Source organism: Panicum virgatum, chromosome 8K, assembly GCF_016808335.1.
Source record: "Panicum virgatum strain AP13 chromosome 8K, P.virgatum_v5, whole genome shotgun sequence".
Taxonomy (NCBI): domain Eukaryota; kingdom Viridiplantae; phylum Streptophyta; class Magnoliopsida; order Poales; family Poaceae; genus Panicum; species Panicum virgatum.
Window position 1 is genome coordinate 44,026,765 of NC_053143.1, and position 19,105 is coordinate 44,045,869.

General features: G+C 46.5%; 2 protein-coding genes and 1 long non-coding RNA gene across 3 annotated transcripts; all 3 read right to left on the minus strand.

Moving 5' to 3' along the window:
- Positions 1-1,977: 1,977 nt before the first annotated feature.
- LOC120644820 (40S ribosomal protein S15a-1) lies at positions 1,978-5,048 on the minus strand. Its single transcript, XM_039921540.1, has 4 exons — positions 4,901-5,048; positions 2,701-2,844; positions 2,463-2,623; positions 1,978-2,321 (listed from the first exon to the last, which is right to left on the minus strand). The coding sequence occupies exons 2-4, from the start codon at positions 2,831-2,833 to the stop codon at positions 2,223-2,225; spliced, it is 393 nt and encodes a 130-aa protein (XP_039777474.1). The 5' UTR covers positions 2,834-2,844; positions 4,901-5,048; the 3' UTR covers positions 1,978-2,222.
- A 4,687-nt stretch (positions 5,049-9,735) lies between these two features.
- On the minus strand, positions 9,736-11,486 carry LOC120644821. Its single transcript, XR_005663960.1, has 2 exons — positions 11,140-11,486; positions 9,736-11,075 (listed from the first exon to the last, which is right to left on the minus strand). It is a non-coding gene; the product is annotated as an uncharacterized LOC120644821 (long non-coding RNA).
- Positions 11,487-16,514: 5,028 nt separating this feature from the next.
- On the minus strand, positions 16,515-18,434 carry LOC120644822 (hydroquinone glucosyltransferase-like). The gene has a single exon (XM_039921541.1). The coding sequence runs from the start codon at positions 18,238-18,240 to the stop codon at positions 16,780-16,782; it is 1,461 nt and encodes a 486-aa protein (XP_039777475.1). The 5' UTR covers positions 18,241-18,434; the 3' UTR covers positions 16,515-16,779.
- Positions 18,435-19,105: the final 671 nt, after the last annotated feature.

Genomic DNA, 19,105 nt, shown 5'->3' on the forward strand with positions numbered 1-19,105 from the left:
TTGCAAAGTTGCGTACTTGATGTCCTGTATCTAGTATTGATTGATGTTGTCAAATTTCTAGCAGTTCAATAGATTGCTGTTTTTTTTTCTGGGAGGAACTTGCTTGTCAAATGTCTAAGTAGTTCAACAAATTGTCTTGTGCACAACTTTCTTAAAACAGTTAACACGATTGATTACTGTTCTAGTTCACAAGTACAAGATGAATCTGTATATGGATTCACATGTTAAAGTTGATTGTAAAACTGATGTCTAATATTGGGAGTGTAATGTGTGGTCGGCTGGTTGCTGTCCATGTAAGCGTGCTGTAATGTATGGGTTTATAGTGCCGGATCTAAAAAGGTTGTTTATCCTAGTGTTGCCAAGTTACACCCTGAAGAGTTAAAAGTAGAAGAAAGAACATATTAAAATAGCATTAACATGGGAAGTTTAACTCATCAATAAGCTTCAGTACCAATTACCAGATAAGATGTTTGATGTGCAACTCTGAATGTTACTAGCTTTTTAGCAGTTGCTATATTTGGTTTACTGGAATACTGCTGAATACTTTTGCTGTTGACCACATTCAAAGTCTGATACTCTGATCTTGTGAAGCCGAACACCCACTACATCTCACCATGTGCTCCCAATGCAGTTCTTGTTTCATCATCTGATTATGCAATAACCATTTGCTGGTTTAGTTTAGAAGTTTTCACGTTCCCTACCACTTGTTGTGTTAGCATCTACTAAGCTCACCGTACTCGCTATTGTTGTAGTGAGGTTCAGGTTGAAGGTGAGAGTTCTGAGGCCACGGTGACCATCATGTCAGACCCAGCAACCAGCATCGCGGAAACCGGGAATGACCTTGACGTGAAGCTGGAGAACTTGCAGATCGATCCAGAGTTCTGACAGCTCCATCGCAACTTCTGGTGCCGGCTCAAGTGCCCAAATTGGCCAACAGTACTGAAAGGATGGTGTAGGAAAAACAGGGCTTCTCACCAAATTGTAGGTTATAGTTTAAACAACAGCAGGATACTGTGGAGTATGGTTTAGGTTGAGATGGGGTACATTCATCAGATGTATGGTTGTGTGGACGCATGGGTCGTGTGATTCCTTTAGCCTCCTGCCTAAATTGTTAGAAGTTGTCGTAGAAACATTATGCAGTTCATACTCCATGTTCCAAATGATAAACCTTTATCGACAGGTCTGGAATTAAATCAAATCAGTTTACCAGCAGGTCAAGCGAGAAGCCGAGGATGTCTCGTTAGGGGTGGTAAAGGACCTTGCAATTTGGTCTAGAGAATCTAAGAGCCAAGTCTTAAAAGAGCCAGGCTCTAATTCTATATAATTTTGAGCTAAAATATTTAAGGGTCATGGTGGGCTGTGAAAAGACCATTAGTTACCACTCCATTACGTTCCTTTATATTCAGGCCTTGTGCTCAAATTGGAGGATGTCATCGACCGCCTCTCTCACTCTCTTTAGAATTCTATGCCGACAATGATCGGGCAATGCCATTAGGGATGCAAGTGGGTACCCATTGATGTTTTTTAAATTTGTCATTTTAGTTCATTTTCTTTCCCAAACTAATTACGCAATATGCCATTCTAGTTCAGAGCCAACCCAATGACCCAAAAAAAGGTGGGACTTGCATCCCAAAGTGCCATGCCATGATGCTGAAAAATGATAAGGCTTACTCCCTCCGACTCAAAAAAAAAAAAAAACTCACAGGGAGTCAAACAATTTTAAATTTGATCAAATCAAATTATACAAAGTAAACGGATGTGAATTGACATATTTCGAAAGCACTCCTGCAGAATTTGTCATCCACGCGACAGGTGCAACAACACGCTGAAATTCACTGTGAATTCTTAAGCAACTGCATAGATTTATAGGACTAAGTAAGCTCTGTACACAGCCAGAATCTGAAGCTCAACTGAAGCTAACGCACCATATTGGTTATCAACACTCTCGATTCAACTAATGCGCAGCAGCAAGCACACTGAGTCAGGAACCGAGAGCAACATCTCCTCCACTTCAAACGGGACATACTATCAGGCAAATTCGACAACAGCCAATACAAGCAAGATCCACCAAGTGGCACATGATAACATTTGGAAATAAAATTTGCAACGGCATAATTCATCAGAACTACCAAAACAGCTCAAATATCCCTCTAAGTGCTTTCGGTAATCAAGAAGGAATAGGCAGGATACATCGATCGAGAATGCTTTCACAAAACTTTCATTCAATAGAAGAAGCCGAGCACTTTGCCACCAACATTCTTCCTCCTGGCTTCCTCGTGGTCCATGATGCCAGCAGAGGTTGTCAGGACAATGTACCCAAACTGCATGTCAAACAATGAAAGCTGATTAGACTATGGTGACATAAATCTAAACTGATGCAAATAAGAAAATCTAACCTGATGCAAATAGGAAAACTAGTTTTTGCTGAGAACATTGAAACCAGTTAAGGTGAAGAAAGGGACCTGACGAGATGGGAGCAGCCGGGCAGTCCACCCCTCGATCTCCTTCACGCCAACATCGAAGCGAGGGCTGATCACCCCGCACTTGTTGAGCCTCCCGTTCAGCTCAACCACGATCTTACCAGCCCGATGGTCATCAACGTACTCAAACTCACCAATGTAGCCTACAGAAGAGATCAGTAGTCATGAATCCATGCTCTCAAATATTACCAAACAAATTACAGGTGAAAGACAAACTAACCATGGCGCTGCATGACGATGAGGAACTTGATGATCACTTTTGAAGAGGGCCGGATCATGACTTGCCTCTTCCCACGCTTCTCTGCGTTGTACATACTCTTCAACGCATCATTAAGGACGCTGACTCTCACCATCTTTGCCTAGCCTGCGGATGTGTACAAAAAAAAACTGGTAAGATGAACATACGTTGCAAAACAATAAGGTCAGTTATATAGGGAATAGTGGTAACCTAGGAATTTGAATGGCAGTCAAATGAAAAAAAAAAAGTAGCATTTTTCAAATTGCAGGGAAATTACAGTCCATACAACATGCAGAAAACTATGCATTACATCAAAATCAGCGGATGAATCTGCTATGACCAATAAGCCTCTAAATCACAATCAGTAGTACACTAGTACACAGCTAAATGCTTAAGACAGCGTGTGAAATGTTGGAGAAATAAACATACAATGGAGCAATGATACAGCATGTGGTGCACAATCTACTCATGACACGACTTTCTACATAGACAGTGCAAAAAGCCCAAATCAGAGAACTTTCAAAATTCACAAAGAAATCAATGGTCAGATAAACAAAGAAATCAATCTCCAGATAAGAATAACTAATAGGTAGCCAGTAAACAGACTAGTACACATAAGCAAGCATCTGCAATTGACAGATGGAAATGGAACTCATCCAGGCCTGCTATAAAAAACAACAATCAAAGCACCGCGCAACAATTTCAATGTCTAATAATATACAAATTAGATAGTGGACTTCACAATCACATCGATGCACCTGCATGGTAAACATCAATCCATGGTAACAAATTACATGGAAGTCAAGACTGTAAACAATGAAAAATACATCAAAACAGCATATACAAACTGTGGAAGCAAAAGATGGAACAAGTAAAGGTGTAGCATGTACTGTACAAATTACCACTGCAAACAGAAGAGCGCTCCGACAAACAAATTAAAATTAGCTAGTATCTAAAAGACAATCAAGAAAAGGTCAAGAAACGCAGATAACAACATAATTATGACCTCATCAAATTGAGTTATGTGTTCCAAGTATTAAGCACCAGCATAGCTCGATGCCTCTGGTTTTGACAAGGCACCACGACAACACAGCAACAATCATAGTTACCCTGAAGGAGAATAGTTGAAACAAGACTACTAACAGAGCAAAAGTTTGTTTATACAAAACAGAACAGATGGGCAGATGGCAGTGAGCAGAGCATAGCAACCAAACAGCACAAAGAAATAGAAAATACAGAAGGGGGGATCTGGAAGATTTAGGGAAAACCAAAAATAAATCATATGTGCACCAGTAGGTTGAATTCATCCGGTGGAGATGCACCAGTGACACATTTGAGTTTTACTTAAACCAGATTAATAATCCCAGGCATAACTACATCTTTGAAAAACAGTAAACATTTCAACATTCCCATTTTGGTCTCGCCAAAATATTAACAGTAAGAAAACTGACTAAGTTGGTCTGCTTCAAAAAGGGTAACTTAGACATATTATCGCATCTACACCAATAGGACAGGCTCACCTAGCATACATGCAACACTAACACAGAGAATTGTACGCAAATTAGTGCACAAGACCCAACCATAACTAACAAATTTGAAAAATTTCAGGAGTTCCAATTTTATTCGGCAAACAAAGCAACAGTAATTAACTGGAATATAGTGGTGCTTGTTCCAAAAATGTAATTCAGACAGCATGGGTTTTAGTGGTGTGACTGTTAGTGAGCCAATCCGGTGGGTTCAACAAAGCAAAAGCTCTAGACACCGCTACACAGTCTTGGCAGTGGCATACCCAGAGATGTCCTACACGGGGCTGAAATGGGAGCACTAGTCAATCAACGCCACATAAGCTCCAGGCTCGTGTGACCAACAAACAATACAGCTAACAAGCAGTGTGACCTTGCAGCATTTCTGCGAATAGCGCCAAATAAATCCGGGACAGGCTCGCAAATTCAGGCCGAGCAATCCAGAAACCGCAACCGAAACGAACGCTAAGGCGAGGGATCCCACCAGTAGAACCCCAACAGCCTAGCGCCCACAGGTGCGATCTCACCACAAGAGCTCCTGAACCAAACGTCCCTCCCGAGTAGCCCGCCGCCTCAGCTACGACGGCGCACGCGAACAAGCAGAGAATCCATGGATCGATCGGTCACGCGAGGGCGGGGGTGGAGGATCGGGCGCTCACCTCGGGTCACGCCGCCGCCTTCCGGGCTGGGGGTGGGATCGGTCGATGCGCGCGCACCGCCGCCGGAGAGGAGGAGCTTGAACCCTAGAAGCGCCGCCGGGAGAAGAGGGGAGAGGCGAAGGGCAGGTGGTGAGGGTTATTATAGGGCAGGTGGTGAGGCTGGGCCACGGAGTGGGCTTTACGTGCCGGCCACCGGTGTTGGGCCTGGAAGTAAGCTCTGGGCCGTTTTGGCCCGCGCGGCCCGTCGGGCCGTTTCCCTTGGTGCGGCCAGTTGCGGGTGGGCTGGCGGGCCGAGCGAATCAGAAAGAGCCCACACGTTATTAAAAAAAAAGGCACGCACACAGTCTCGGAACTTTTTCCGAATTTCCCCCAAAATACATTTTCCCCAAATTATATATCTCTCTCTCTCTCTATATATATATATCCCAAAATATAGCATTTCTAATTTTATGACAAATCAAAATATATTAAATATTTGGCAAAGTTGTTTGTAGAAGAGTATGGATCTAATAATGCCAATTCAATATCATAAACGTTGTACTTTTTTTCCCTATAAGATTAGTAAATTTGGAGAGGGTTTGATCTAGAGCATGTATGTATATGTACAAACTAAAACTAAAATATACTCACTCCGTTCTAAATTATAAGACATCCCAAGAATTTTGGAGAGTCAAAGCAATATCAAATTTGACCAAGATTATAGAGAGAAATATAAATATAAAGATTTATGATATCAAATTGATGTACTATATGATTTGACCAAGATTATACTATGAGCATCTTCGAAGACTGAGCCAACCTCACCCCTATTATGAGCATCTTCGAAGACTGTCACATGCGCCTCACTGTCGACCGGAACGTCGCCTACCATTAAATGCACAAAGGCCGTTAAATCTCAGAATATTTGTTCCCATATGGAGTCGAACCCAGGACCTCAGGTGCTACCAAGGCTCTTGTAACCACTAGGCTACAGGCCCTTTCGCTAATGGTACTTAATTAGTTTATATATTTATATAATAATGTTATTATTCTATTATATAAATTTGGTCAAACATAAAAATTTTTTACTCTTAAAGATTGTTGGAATGTTTTATAATTTGGAACGGAAGGAGTATATGTTTTCAGATGGAGGAAGTATGTAGCAAATTTAGCCTGGAAGTGTTACACGGTTCGCGACGGCGGTTGGAGCGTGGAGCCTATCATCCAATGTGTGGCAGGCAGGTCATGAGAGGTGCAATATGGAAGGTACACCGCTAACACACGGCACCGCAACCGGTAACTGCCACCTTGGATAAGTTCGTAACAGCATGTCACGTCGTTTCTCCAGAAAAGAAAAAGGGATCGAGCAAAAAATCAATAACGTGAGAGGCATTAGGCATTATCCAGATATCCAGATCGAACAGTTGTGTGTGGGTGCACGCCACCACTTTCATCTCAGGCCCTAATTTTCTAGTTGGGGCCAATGTGTGTGGCAGGCACGGCACGAGAGTGGCGTGTCCAAGAGCTTGCCGCTAACACAACATAGTGATGCACAACTCAACGGGTCTCTCTCTCTCTCCTTTATACATTTCATGTCTTGGTCTGATCATATTCGGTGATGATTATAAATGAAATCGTGTTTTTATTCCCAGGTCTACCTGTGCGCTTGACGCCCTCTCGGCCAGAGTTCGATCTCCACGGGAGCGGATTTATTGGTCAGGTGGCGCAGTTTATTATCTGTGCGTTGAAAAAAAAATCCTCTCGTCCGCTCCACGTCAAAGCATAAGATCTTACCTTGGTGGGTTGAGTTTTTCATATATATTTCAAGGTAGGAAAATATATAGTAGTTTTCCTAGCTAGAAGGTGAATATAATCTTTCTTTTCCAACAGAGCATTGCATGCTATTAAAATTTAAAATTGAGGAATAGGAATGGTCATATCTGATCTGATTTACATGATCAAGCTCTCGCTCCGCACTTTTGTGCTCACCTTCTTCTTCTCCGGTGGATGTGGCCATGGTGGCCTTTTCTCCGGCGTTCAGCAGGTGAGCTTGTCTGTCCTCCATATTAGTTTCGGCATCTGTGTAGGCGTCGGAGCTGGTGTTGTGAGGTCCCTTTGCTTTATCCCTGTGATGGGATGGGAGCTTCCAGTCTTCCCCGTCTGTGGGAGTTGGATTCTGGCCGTCGGGTGCTTTGCCGGCGGTGGCAGACAGTGGGCTGTTGCTGGTCGTTGCTGGACAGTCTTGCCGGTCTTCACTGATGGCGGGGATGGCCGATGTGATTCGGAGGCCATTTACTCGGCTTCGTCGCCTAGCAGTAAGGCCTCCTCTGCGGTCTCCACCTTGTGGACTTCGTCGTTGATGCAGACGGTGGCTATAGCCTTTGGCTCCAGCGGACGTTTGGAATCGAGGAAGAAGACGTGAAGACTCTGAAACTTGGTGTGGAGGTTGTAATTTCTAGTTTCTTAATGGTCTTTTCTGTAAAAGGATTGGGTTGTACTGTTCCCCTATGGTTTAATACAACTCGCTCCTTTCGCAAAAAAGAAGAAGCTCTGACCAGTTTGTACCCATAATGCACGAATACCTATTTCTTATTACTGGGATGTTTTTCATTCACCATTTTTTTTCACGTTGGCTACATCGATGATGATGAGTTGAACTGGCCCCGTGCAGGTATCGTACAATAATTAGCATCCATACGTCGTCACCTTCTGTGGTTTTCATTTGTCCAAAGCGAAATATATAACACCATTTTCTGGCGTACAAGACTGATGTCTGATGACACATAATCTATCTTATTGACAGGTCACAAGTGTCAATTTCGCAAAGCAAGGTACGGTACCCATGACCTGGTACAGCACGCATCACTGAAAGACTTGACTTGATGCAGGTAGTACAAGTAGTCAAGTACGCCTGTACATCCGTAGCTCCTCTACCGCCAAAGACTACTTGAGAGTCGGCATCATAGGAAAAAAAATTCAGTTTACACCCTCGAACTATTACACAAACAGTTTGATTTTCAACCTTCAACTACGGATAAAAAGCCATCCAACTATTGAAATTGAGCAAATTTAGCTTGTTAGGTGGTTTTGAAGGTGATTTTCTATTTTGTGAGAATTAAAATATTTAATTTTAAACTAAACATAAGTAATTCATTTTAAGTCAAAAAATTACGAAATAGGTATCAAAATTTTCTAAAAATATAACCTATCTATTGGCACAATACTTGTCAGCTATTCAAATCTAATTTTTTTTGTTCATAATATTTCGTTGCTTGTTAATATGCCTATTATTTTTGAATAACTAAGATTCAAATGGAGCAATAATAGATATGTTACACTTTTAGAAAAATTTTGGTACTACTTCATAGTTTTCTGATTTAAAATAAAATAGTTTTGATTTTTTAGATCTTATTAGATTTTTTATTTTTAAAGAAATGTAAACCACCTTCAAAACCACCTCAAGGGTCAAATTTGCCCAGTTTCGACAGTTGGATGACCTATATTATCCAGTTTTCTAGTTGAAGGTTGAAAATCAAATTTTTGCGATAGTTCGAGAGCGTAAATCAGACTCCCCCCCCCAAAAAAAAACAAATACAAGTCCAAATGTTTGGGCTTCATCGTGTCAGTCAAGATTAGACCTGGGCATCCTCCGGGCCGGGTCGGGTTCGGGTCGGGCCAAAAAAAGCCCGGTGTTTTTTCTAGTGGCCCGTGCCCGACCCGACCCGGTGGCCGGGCCGTAAAATTAAGCCCGCACCCGACCCGACAGCTAGTCGGGTCGGGTCGGGCCGGGCCTATGTAAAATGTCGGGTTCCTTCAGGTTTTTCGGGTTTCGGGTCAAAATTTTTAGCCCGTGCCCGGCCCGTCAGTCATACCGGGTCAAAATTTTTGACCCGAGCCCGCCCATCAAACTCTTCGGGTCGGGTCGGGTCGGGCTATTTTCGGGCGGGTTGGGTCGGGTCCGTCGGGTCGGGCAGCCCATGCCCAGGTCTAGTCAAGATATATATTCTGCAAAAAATATATATTTGGTCAAATGCTAGGCCCTAGAAGCACACGTCACGCATACGTTTGCACAAGCAGCGGAAAGGATCAAGGTGTCTGCCGCCAACGATTTGCCTATACGTCGCCACCGCCACTCCGTGCCTCACGGATGGAAATGGAATTCTTTGACCCCTCCCCGATTGTTCCTGCGCCGGCCGGCTATGCGTCCCGGTGCATCCCGGCGAGCGACCGAGCGGCTCGGCCATCGCCGTCGCCTACTCGCCGCCGGCGCGAGATTTTGAGCGGCGAGGAGGGCAAGTAATAATAGGAGAAGAGAGTGATGATGAGCTGATGAGCCAACGACCAAGCGAGCCAATGTTGCTTCTAGACCCTTACCAATCATGATTAGATCGTCCTAATAAGGAGCTTAATCAGCAGTAAGTAGGTGTTTGTTCTGTCATGCAGGGCACAAGGGCAGGCAGACGTCAGAAGGAATGGAGCATGGGGGGAATTCTTCGATGTCATGTTTTTTTTTATAATAATGCAATGGTTGACTGAGCAAGCACTCTGTCCACTTTTTTTCCCTTTTTATTTTTGCATGTGCAGGAGAGGATGCACGCACCGGCACCTTGGTGCTGCCGATCATGTGTCTAGACGCATCGTTTTATTCTACCGATCATTCATAAGAGGCTTCTGCGTATTTCTCGTGCAAGCGAGACACGCGAGTTTGACAAACAACAAAATATTTTTAATTGACATACTGCTTTCATTTCAAATTGCAAGTTATTTTGGCTTTTCTAGGTAAACATATTTTATTATGCATCTAGATAAACACTACGTCTAGATACATAATAAACAACATAATAAAATTATGTATCTAGAAAAGGAATAACAATCTATAATTTAGAACGAAACAACATAATATTAAAAAAACTTAATGCTAAGGTCCATGAACACTACACCACAACACTAAATTAACAATTGACATCAGTCGCTAAAAATCAATAATAGCTGACGAGCCGTCCGTCGGTATAAGATTGACGCAAACCGTCCATCGTTAACTCAAGCTCTGCCTAGTAACTACCCATCAGTGTACAATGGCGGATCCAGAAAATTTTAGAAGCTTGGGCTATTTAGTAGAGTAAGCTATAAATTATGCCTAACCTTTATAATATATATAGCCTACTAATTATATGGGACTAATGGAAACAAAGTAGAGGAGCCTAGACCATAACCCAGGGTTGCCAGGCCCTAGACCCGCCACTGTCGGTGTACATATAACGGTATAATGGCTTATACCGACTGTTCGCCCATTGTCATTTTGGAGTTGTTGTGTAGTGAAAAACTATATATAAAAAAAGAAAGCAATTAGCAGGCAGGCGGCAGAGGCGAAAGGTTGGGCTTCCAGGCCGAGGAAGCAGAGCATGGCCCATCGGCAAACCCGCCGGCCCAAAGCACTTACCAGAGTACTGATGATTTTTTTTTCTTTTTTCTTTTGTTCCAACTAGCAGAGAAGCACGTGCGGCACGCACATGTTTTAAAAAAACTATTGATCACATATGTTATATTCATAGAATACATGTAGTAGTATTAAATTTTTATTTGATATCTCTCCTACATAGTTTAATATTTCAATATCTCATTGTTTATAGCATTGCTAGGCATATACAAAGAAAAAGAATAAGTGGAATAGTTTACCTCGGCCAAAAATGTCACCTTTATTAATATCACCTTGATTAAAAAGCATGCGAAAATATCTCATTTCTTGTATACAAAAAAAACATGCACAAAAATCATATTTTTCTAAAATTGATAATAGCTACCTCACGGGATTAGTAGCTATGAATAAAATTCGGCATGAGAAAAAATATCTACCAACAAGCACGAATAGTTATAAATCCAGCACAACTTTTGTATAAATGCAAATGCTTAACAAACAGTACTTCACTACCGAGATAAGCAAATTGAAGCAACTGAAGCTCTATGCTAAATGGGTGTAAACTGCGACGCTAAATCTCAATCCACTCCACACCTAAAAACCCAATGAGATCCTCTATTTTTTAATCTATAAATCAACATCCAGAAAGCAAGTAAATCAAAACAATCTCATCATGGCTAGGACGACAAATGTAAAAATATAAAACATTCCTCTTTTTTACCTCCATCGTGGGCTCTTCTACTCGCTCCCCTTCAACCCTCGTGCCACCGCGGCTGCCTCCTATCCCAGAGGCATGCCCAAAGATAAGAATCCTCCTCCACCATGGCAGTGCGTAAATCAATACCTATCAACCGTGGCAGTGGAAGAGGTTGTCGGCGGTTGAGTGGATACGGTCGCCCAGGCTGCCGAGAAAGCGGCGATAGCAGCCTCCCCACTGCCGCGACCGAATACTCCACGGAGTCGTAGGGGCTCGACGGGGAGTTCGAGGGCGTCGAGACGGAGCTGCTGAAGAAGAAGAGGAAGGGCACGACCATTGGTAAAGCAGCGCCGCTGGTCCCCGACGACAACGGCTTCCAGTGTAGGCGCGCTCCGTCGTGGACTGCCAGATGCGGCTCGGGGACTCGGCATTTGCGGGGGTTCTCGTCAGATGCCGCGACGCGGCTGCGCGGAAGAGAAGTCCCGTGCGGAAATATTAAGGCGGGTACGGCGACGGGTGTAGAAATTGCAAGGTGAAAAAAAATAATTTGTTTTTGGCAGAAACGCTCTCCAACATGCGATTTTTATGGGTCTCCACCCCCTCCCACCTCCCTCGGCGTTGATACGCGGGTCCGGCGTGAGGAGTAGAGTGAGTCCCATTTGGATGAAAAAGGTTTTCAAAATTTTCGATTTTTATAGTATAGATAGATAACAATTACAAATAGCTGTGTTAGCTGTGTTTCACTCTTCTTTGCTCCAATTCTTTTATTGCACGTACACTTACTTATTTCGAAAAGAAAAAAGTATACCGTACAAGATTCTGGGTCTTGGTTCGGGCAGGGTTCTGGCCAGGCTCTCTTTAGCAGTTTAGCTCCATCGAACACAGCTAGCTTGGAAGTGTTGTGACGACTCACAATTCACAACAGCTAGCTTTGGAGCCTTGGACAACCCAACGTGTGGCAGACCGTAGGCACGTCGTCGAAGCTTGCCGATCCACGCAGAGCAACGTCTCTCTCTCTCTCTCAATTAGAAGAAAATAAAGCAGTGACGCTGACGGGCAGAGGTGTACATGTGTGGGACCTCACCACTCCAATCAGGGGCAGGGGCTTGACCGCTTGACAGTCGACAACAGGGAAGGCGCGAGAGCGAGACAGGGATGCTCTCCTCCGCCGCGCGGGCCCCCTCTCCCATATAACAACCAAACAGCTTCCTGATGGGAATAAGACATGTGGATGGCTCTCGGCGTTTCTGCACATATATGCTTCTTTCTTCCCCGTCCTTGCTTCCCTTTTCCTTCGCTTTAATTTTGACTAGGCAATAATGGCCGTGCGTTGCGACAGACAGCGTAGTATAAGTATCGGATTCGTATTGGTGCTCATGCAATAATTTATGGGGATTTACGTTATCGAATCGTGAACATAGGGGTTCGTCTGACTCGCATATGGAATAGACTAAGGTCCACCTGTCAATGATACGAGCGAACCAAACCGAGCTGAGTAAATCAAAAAATAAGGTGAAAATCTTACTCGCTTTAGTGATAGGTATAGATGTAGATATAAATTTGATTGCCTTTTTTTCCTAGGAAATTTGCAAAAAAAAAACTTTTTAGCAAATGTGCTGGACTGAAGAAAACATTTTGGCAAGGTTATTAGGCACAAGTCAAGGGGCACCTTGAAAAAACATATTTAACATGCACGTGGTTACTTGGGACATCCTCCTATTGCTGATGGGTTTTAATTTTTTTCCCCTACTTTTCTTCTAGAACACCCTTTGATAGCCTGTTTGAACACAGCCGTATGGGCACAGCAAAAATAAACTGACGCGGCCCGTCTCAGCTCAATCTTAAGAAGTTGGAGAATGCAAAAATCACAAACGGAGCCAATGTCAAAACTACTTTCTGAAATTAATGCTATACCTTAGCTTCTAGAAGATGTGTGGTCAGTTCTAAAGGGTTTGTAGCACTGAACCCTGTGAAAGCGACACTAGCCACAGTCCTCTTCCTTCTGTCCTTTATGAAAACCATTGTTGCGACCTTTTATTTGTAAAATTCTGGTTGGGTATGAAACAATAAATTAAATAATAGTTTTTTTTTTCTTGTGCCGGCTGGATTAGTCATCGTTACTGGTTTGACCGTAGCGGAATGGTAATCTTTTTCTCTGTAGCTAGTGTTGAGAATTAGTAAAACAATGTTCCTGAGAAATAACTAGTGCCTCGATGACCAAGACCAAAGACTTAATCTCCTCATTTTTAATCAGGAAACCAACATTCGTGGTACGGCTGCATCAACAACAACAACACACTTCAGTCGACATCAAGTACGTGATAACACAAATTAATAAAAATAGAAAGATAATAATAATTAAGCAATTTGAGATCCAGAAGTTTCGTTCGGCCTATGTCAGCGATCCAGGATGCTGCACCAACCAAACAAGCTTTATTTAGCTGCCTGCTTTTCTTTTTTAATTATATGTCCGTCCATGCATCCATGCCAGGAACTAGGGTCTCAATATAATCGGGTAGCACACGTCGTGCACGCGTGTGCACGGGCGTCAGCAGCGGCATCCCCTTCCTCCTCGTTGATCGATCGCCTGCGAAGGAAACAAGGGTCCTGCAACATCGCCATGCTCGCCTGGCGCCTTAATGGTTTCACCATTGTTGTTGCCACCTAGCTTGCTGAGATGCTTGGGACAAGGGAAGAGCTGCTATGCTGGTGCCTCTCCGTTTCTTGGACAAAATTGGGCCTTTGTTACAGCCGGTTCTGCGTTATGGAGGTCTTCGCCATCATGCGTACGTGTACGGCACGAAAACTTTGGCGTTCTTACCCTGTTTTTAGTGTCAATGGTGATGTCAACCCCCATCTTTTTTTATTGTACGATTTTACCACTGCTTCTCCAAAATGGAGACAATGTTTACCCCTATTTTACCGTTAGTTGGATGCCATAAAATAGCCTTCTATTTAAAATATTGATTCAAATAATTCATAAATAGTCTAGGCGTTTCTCTCGTGCGCGTCACAAGAAAAATATTAAGCGACATTTCTTCTTCTTGTTTTTATTTTTTGCAAGTACAAGAAAGGAGGTACACAACCTTTATGTGTTACTTACCTAGCACACCTGCGTTACACAACATGTCATGTTCTTAGCTCCGTGTGACACCAAAAATGCATCCACGATACGGTGACACTTTTTTTTTTAAGCAGAGTACGGTGACACATTTGGATCCAAGACATCTCTGCAACGAAAGATCATGCCCCATATTCACGTTCACGCACTAAAACCTTCGCCATCCGCGTCTAGGGTTTGAAAGATCACTCCAAATCCAATCACTTTAATTTGGACACAAATTGATCGATGTAACACTGATGAAACGATTCTAGTAGAAGCCAAACGTTCTAGAAAGTAGAAAACCTCTCACTTAAGGGAGGATTATTCCATTATTAACAAGACACCCACTTTTTTTTTTACCCGGCGTCCGACGTCAACCTCTCTCTCGTCAGTGAAAACGAAACCCTAGCTACCGCATCGATCATCCATGGCTGTGCCACTGCACCTAACTTCCATCCTCTCTCCTCTAACCTCTCGAACCAAATAAATGTCCATGATCTCATCATCACTCCATCTTAGAAAACCAAGTCAGTTGTTGCCGCCACGCACCACACCCGGCGTACGTCCTCCTGATGCGTTGCTCACGCCATCCGTGCTCGCCGTCACGACATGACACACACAGTGATGGCCTGGCCTGGCCGCTTGCATTGCTGTGCGTGCGCGTGCCCGGCTTGCTGCTTGTCGTCGTCGTCGCCGCCGCCGCGCTCACGCCCAGTCACGGACGCTGGGAAACGGCCGCGGCCGGGGTGCGGTAGGTGGCGGTGGCGCCACACGCCCCGCCAGCGACACGCTGCCCTTGTCCTCGCGCGACAGGGCAGAACCGACCGGTCCGTGGATCTGGGGTCCGATCCGGCTGCGGCGGCTATATTATAGGGATATACATATTAATTACCATCGTTTCAAATGTGCTAATGATCAATTAATATATACCCCATGTAGTAACAACAACATCATTAGCATCGCTTAAAACGTGCTAATAACGAATATGTAGTAACAACAACATCATTAGCCGGATAAGTGCACGCAGTGAGCCTGCTAGCTCTGTGTTGATGATCAAAATTGGCATGACTGGGCGTACCGGTCTGCCCAGTATGCATAGACCGGTCATACCGATAAAGGTGACTTTGTCAAAATGCATATTTGAGTTCACCATTGCGTAGCTCTCGTCTAGAGGATCAAAATGCATATACGAAATGTTCAATTTGGACTTTGGATGAGAGAGTTATGACTCCGGGAAGAATTGACTTAGGCCCGAACCGATCAGACCGGTTGGCTAGGGCGGTCAGACCGGTCCGGAATGCCCAATCCGAGTTATGAGTTATATTTTGACACAAATTTAATTAGGGTTTCGACTCCTAATGGGGTAAGACTATCTCTTCCTATAAATATAAAGGGTAATGGCCGATTGAGGATATCCAATCGATCAAATACACATCTTTTATCTTTTTTACTTTTTTTTCTCTTTACCATAAGCTCTTCCAACCCTATGTGTTGTTCATCTCTCGTCTCTATGACGTGAGGGGGCGCCCTAGCTGGCCTGCCGAGCCTAGGGCAACCTAAGTTGCACCTAACCTGATGGGTCTCTCCTGGACGAACGTTCCTTGGATCTTTGTCGTGCTGCTCGGCGAAATCGATCTAACCGGCCACCAAACCGGTCTGACCAGATCTCTTAGAGGTGCTGCAAGGAGCCCTCTGCGAGTTGCAGGTGACGTGCTCGTGTGTGTTTTAGCGTCAACACGCCGGAGAAACGGACCTTGATTACCTCGCATCCTCAGATATATCTCGCTAAGCCAAAGCCCAAATGTAGGCAAACACTCATCATGCATCCATGACCCTGTGCTCCCGTGAACTCGATCAGAAAAAAAAACAATGTGCTCTCGTGACCATGCTTCGTGTTACAGTAACAATGTGTGATCTCGTACGCTCGACAGAAGCACATACTTATACAGTACAAGATGCCAAGATCGGTAGGAACAGAACAAGATACCCGAAAGGGCCCTGTACCCTGAACCCTGATGCCGACGCAACTCTTGTTTATTTATACCGACGAGCAGGCGGCGGCACACAACTCGACAAGCATCCCCCCATCACGCCGGAGAAGAAGCCACACGCAGCTAGTGCTCTCTCTCTCTCAGGCTCACGGTTCGCAAATGTCAAACTGCTCTGAAAATTGGACACCGCGGCAGCACCAGCAGGTGCAGGCAACAAAGAACAAGCACATGACACTTTTAATCACAAAGTTTCTGCTTGATCAGCACGGATCATGGCGAGGTCGTAGGATAAGGACGGATGCGTCCAGCTAATATTCTCCTGATATTCTCCCAATCTTCAGAATATTGGGATACGGCGGCGTGCGTGCCACGCTTGCACCCAGTTTCATACGTGATTGTATTCGTCTATCCAAATCCTAGATTTTAAATAATAAAAGTGGCGAAATAGAATAGCATCTTGGTACACACAAAGCTACCTTATTAGTTACTCCTACCTACCAATGGAGTAAGGACATGCATGGATAGTTACAGGTTGTATAATAAGTTACAAAATACAAATCAAAAGTTTGGAATAATTTACAAACGGACAAACCATGGGGCCGGCCAGGCCCCAAAGATGGTAGTGCTGGAGGGGGAGGGTAGTAGCTGGGAATGGGATGGATTGGCAGCTGCACACTCAGCTCAGCATCATCTCTAGTTCTCCTCGCACGTCCACTTCTCCACCACCTCGGCGAGCGCCGCCGCGGCGGCGCCGCCTTCCTGGAGCCCCTCCGCCGCGGCCTTCTGCAGCTCCGCCACCTTGGCCCGCACTGTGGCGCCTCTGCCCTCACCCTCCATCACCTCCCGCACCGCCGCCGCGATCTTCTCCCGCCCCTTGGACTCGGGGACGCGGATCGCGGCGCCGACCCCCTCCGACAGCATCACCGCGTTCTGCCGCTGCTCGGCGTAGAGCGGCCACGCCACCATGGGCACGCCGTACACGAGGCTCTCCAGCACCGAGTTCCACCCGCAGTGCGTCAAGAACCCGCCGGTGGCCCCGTGGGCCAGGACCTTTATCTGCGGGGCCCACGAGGGCACCACGAGGCCCACGTCGCGGGTCCGGTCGACGAAGCCCTCGGGCAGGTACGCGAAGGGGTCCTTCTTGCTCTCGGCGTCGTAGTAGTTGTCGTTGACGGCGCCCTCGTCGCTGGGGCTCCGCACCACCCACAGGAAGCGCTGCCCGCTGAGCTCCAGCCCGAGCGCGAGCTCCCGCATCTGCTCGGCCGGCAGCGCGCCGCCGGAGCCGAAGGAGACGAAGATGACCGACCGGGCCGGCTGCCGGTCGAGCCACTCGAGGCACGGGCACGGCCCGTCGCTGCCGCCGCGGTCGGCCTGGATGAGCGGGCCGACGGGGAACACGGCGGGGCGCCCGGGCGCCGGCTGCCGGAGGATCTTGGCGGGGCCCGGCTCGGCGGCGTCGAAGGAGTTGACGAGGATGGCGTCGGCCTCGCGGTACTTGGCGCCGTGGTGGACCATCCACCTGTAGCAGGGGTTGGACTTGTCCTGCAGCGGCATGAGCACGTCGGGCCCCGGGATGGGCACGCACCCGGGGAGGCGCAGCGGCTCGGCGAGGTCGCGGAACTCGCCGGGCACGGCGGCGTCGAGCTCCGGGAGGTGGAGGAATAGCGTGAGCGCGTGGAGGTTGCTGGGGAAGAAGAGGTACAGCCGGGCGACCCCCGCGGCGCGCGCGGCGTCGAACGAGTCGGCGCCGAAGAGGTCGGCGACGAAGGCGACGAGGCGGGTGCGCCGCCGCAGGTCCCGGAGGATGTCGGTGAGCGCCGGTACGCTGCGCGCGCACTCCTCGGACATGAGCGTCTCGATGGCGGCGCCGCGGGGCAGGTCGGAGAGGTCGACGGGCGGGAGCGCCAGGGAGGTGACGGCGGGCGGCAGCGACGCCAGGAACGCGCGCTGCGTGGCCGACGCCGCCGACGCGAACGTGAGGAGCGTCGCCGCCGCGCCGTGCCGCCGCGCCAGCCGCTTGGCCAGCTCCGCCAGCGGGATCAGGTGGCCCATCCCCGGCGTCACCAGCATCGCCACGTGCGGCGGCGCCGCCGCCGCCGCCGCGCCGTTGCCGTTGCCGTTGCAGCACGGCGACGCGCCGTTGCCGTTCTCCATTCCGGGCGCGCGGTGTTTCCGGCCGGCCGGAGGTGGGGTGTGCGGGTGCCTTATTCGGGTGGGTGGTTGTGGGCTCCGACGGTGTCCTCGGCTGGCGCCGCCTGATGTGGGAGGAGGAAGCTAGCAGCTGATCCGGTGGTGGTGGGTTGGCTGGGGGACGTGTGGTGGTGGCCGGGGTTTATAAGGCGGCGGGTGCCGTGGTGGGGTTGGGGACCGGCCGGCCGGGCGAGTGAGTGGTGAAGGGAGAAGGAAGGCGGGGCCGCCAATAATTCAGCCAGGATCGATGGTGGTGAGCTCAGGGAGGCGTCATGATGACGCACGACGGTCGCCACGCCCGTGGAACGCGAGCGGAGAGTGACACGGCTGGGTTGGGACTTGCATTGGGACAGCTGAGGATTGCTGAGCTGGCGTACGGCCTCGGCGCTGATTTCTACTAGTAGCTTCGTCTTGGAAACTCTTTTATTATTTCCCTCGTACGTTCTGGAACGTTTGTAGCAACGAAAATCGTAACAGTAGAAAATCATTTGAGATGTTATTCCAATGATATTATTCCCATAGAAAAGTTTACATCACGTCCGCTGATTATCTCTACCTCTACTATTGCTAAAGCAAGCAATGATTTCTAGCCTGTCAATCGGAGTTTTAATTGGAATCCGGGTAACCTTATGTTGAGTTAAGGATATGAGATCATTTAGAATTAGCTTTTGAACGAGTAAAATAGAGAAAAACTGAAATACTCAACCAACATGTATACAATATATATACTTTTATATACTAATCAATATATTTATATGATTTTTCGTAGCAACATAAGAGTATGTGTATATTTGCTAGTTAGGGAAAAGCCATGAAGTTCGGATCCTTC

Coding starts and splice junctions, on each gene's coding strand:
- LOC120644820 (XM_039921540.1), bottom strand. CDS start 2,833: ATGGTGAGAGTCAGCGTCCTTAATGATGCGTTGAAGAGTATGTACAAC. Junction 2,624..2,700: donor CATCGTCATGCAGCGCCATG/GTTAGTTTGTCT, acceptor TCTCTTCTGTAG/GCTACATTGGTGAGTTTGAG. Junction 2,322..2,462: donor GGCTGCTCCCATCTCGTCAG/GTCCCTTTCTTC, acceptor TTTGACATGCAG/TTTGGGTACATTGTCCTGAC.
- LOC120644822 (XM_039921541.1), bottom strand. CDS start 18,240: ATGGAGAACGGCAACGGCGCGTCGCCGTGCTGCAACGGCAACGGCAAC.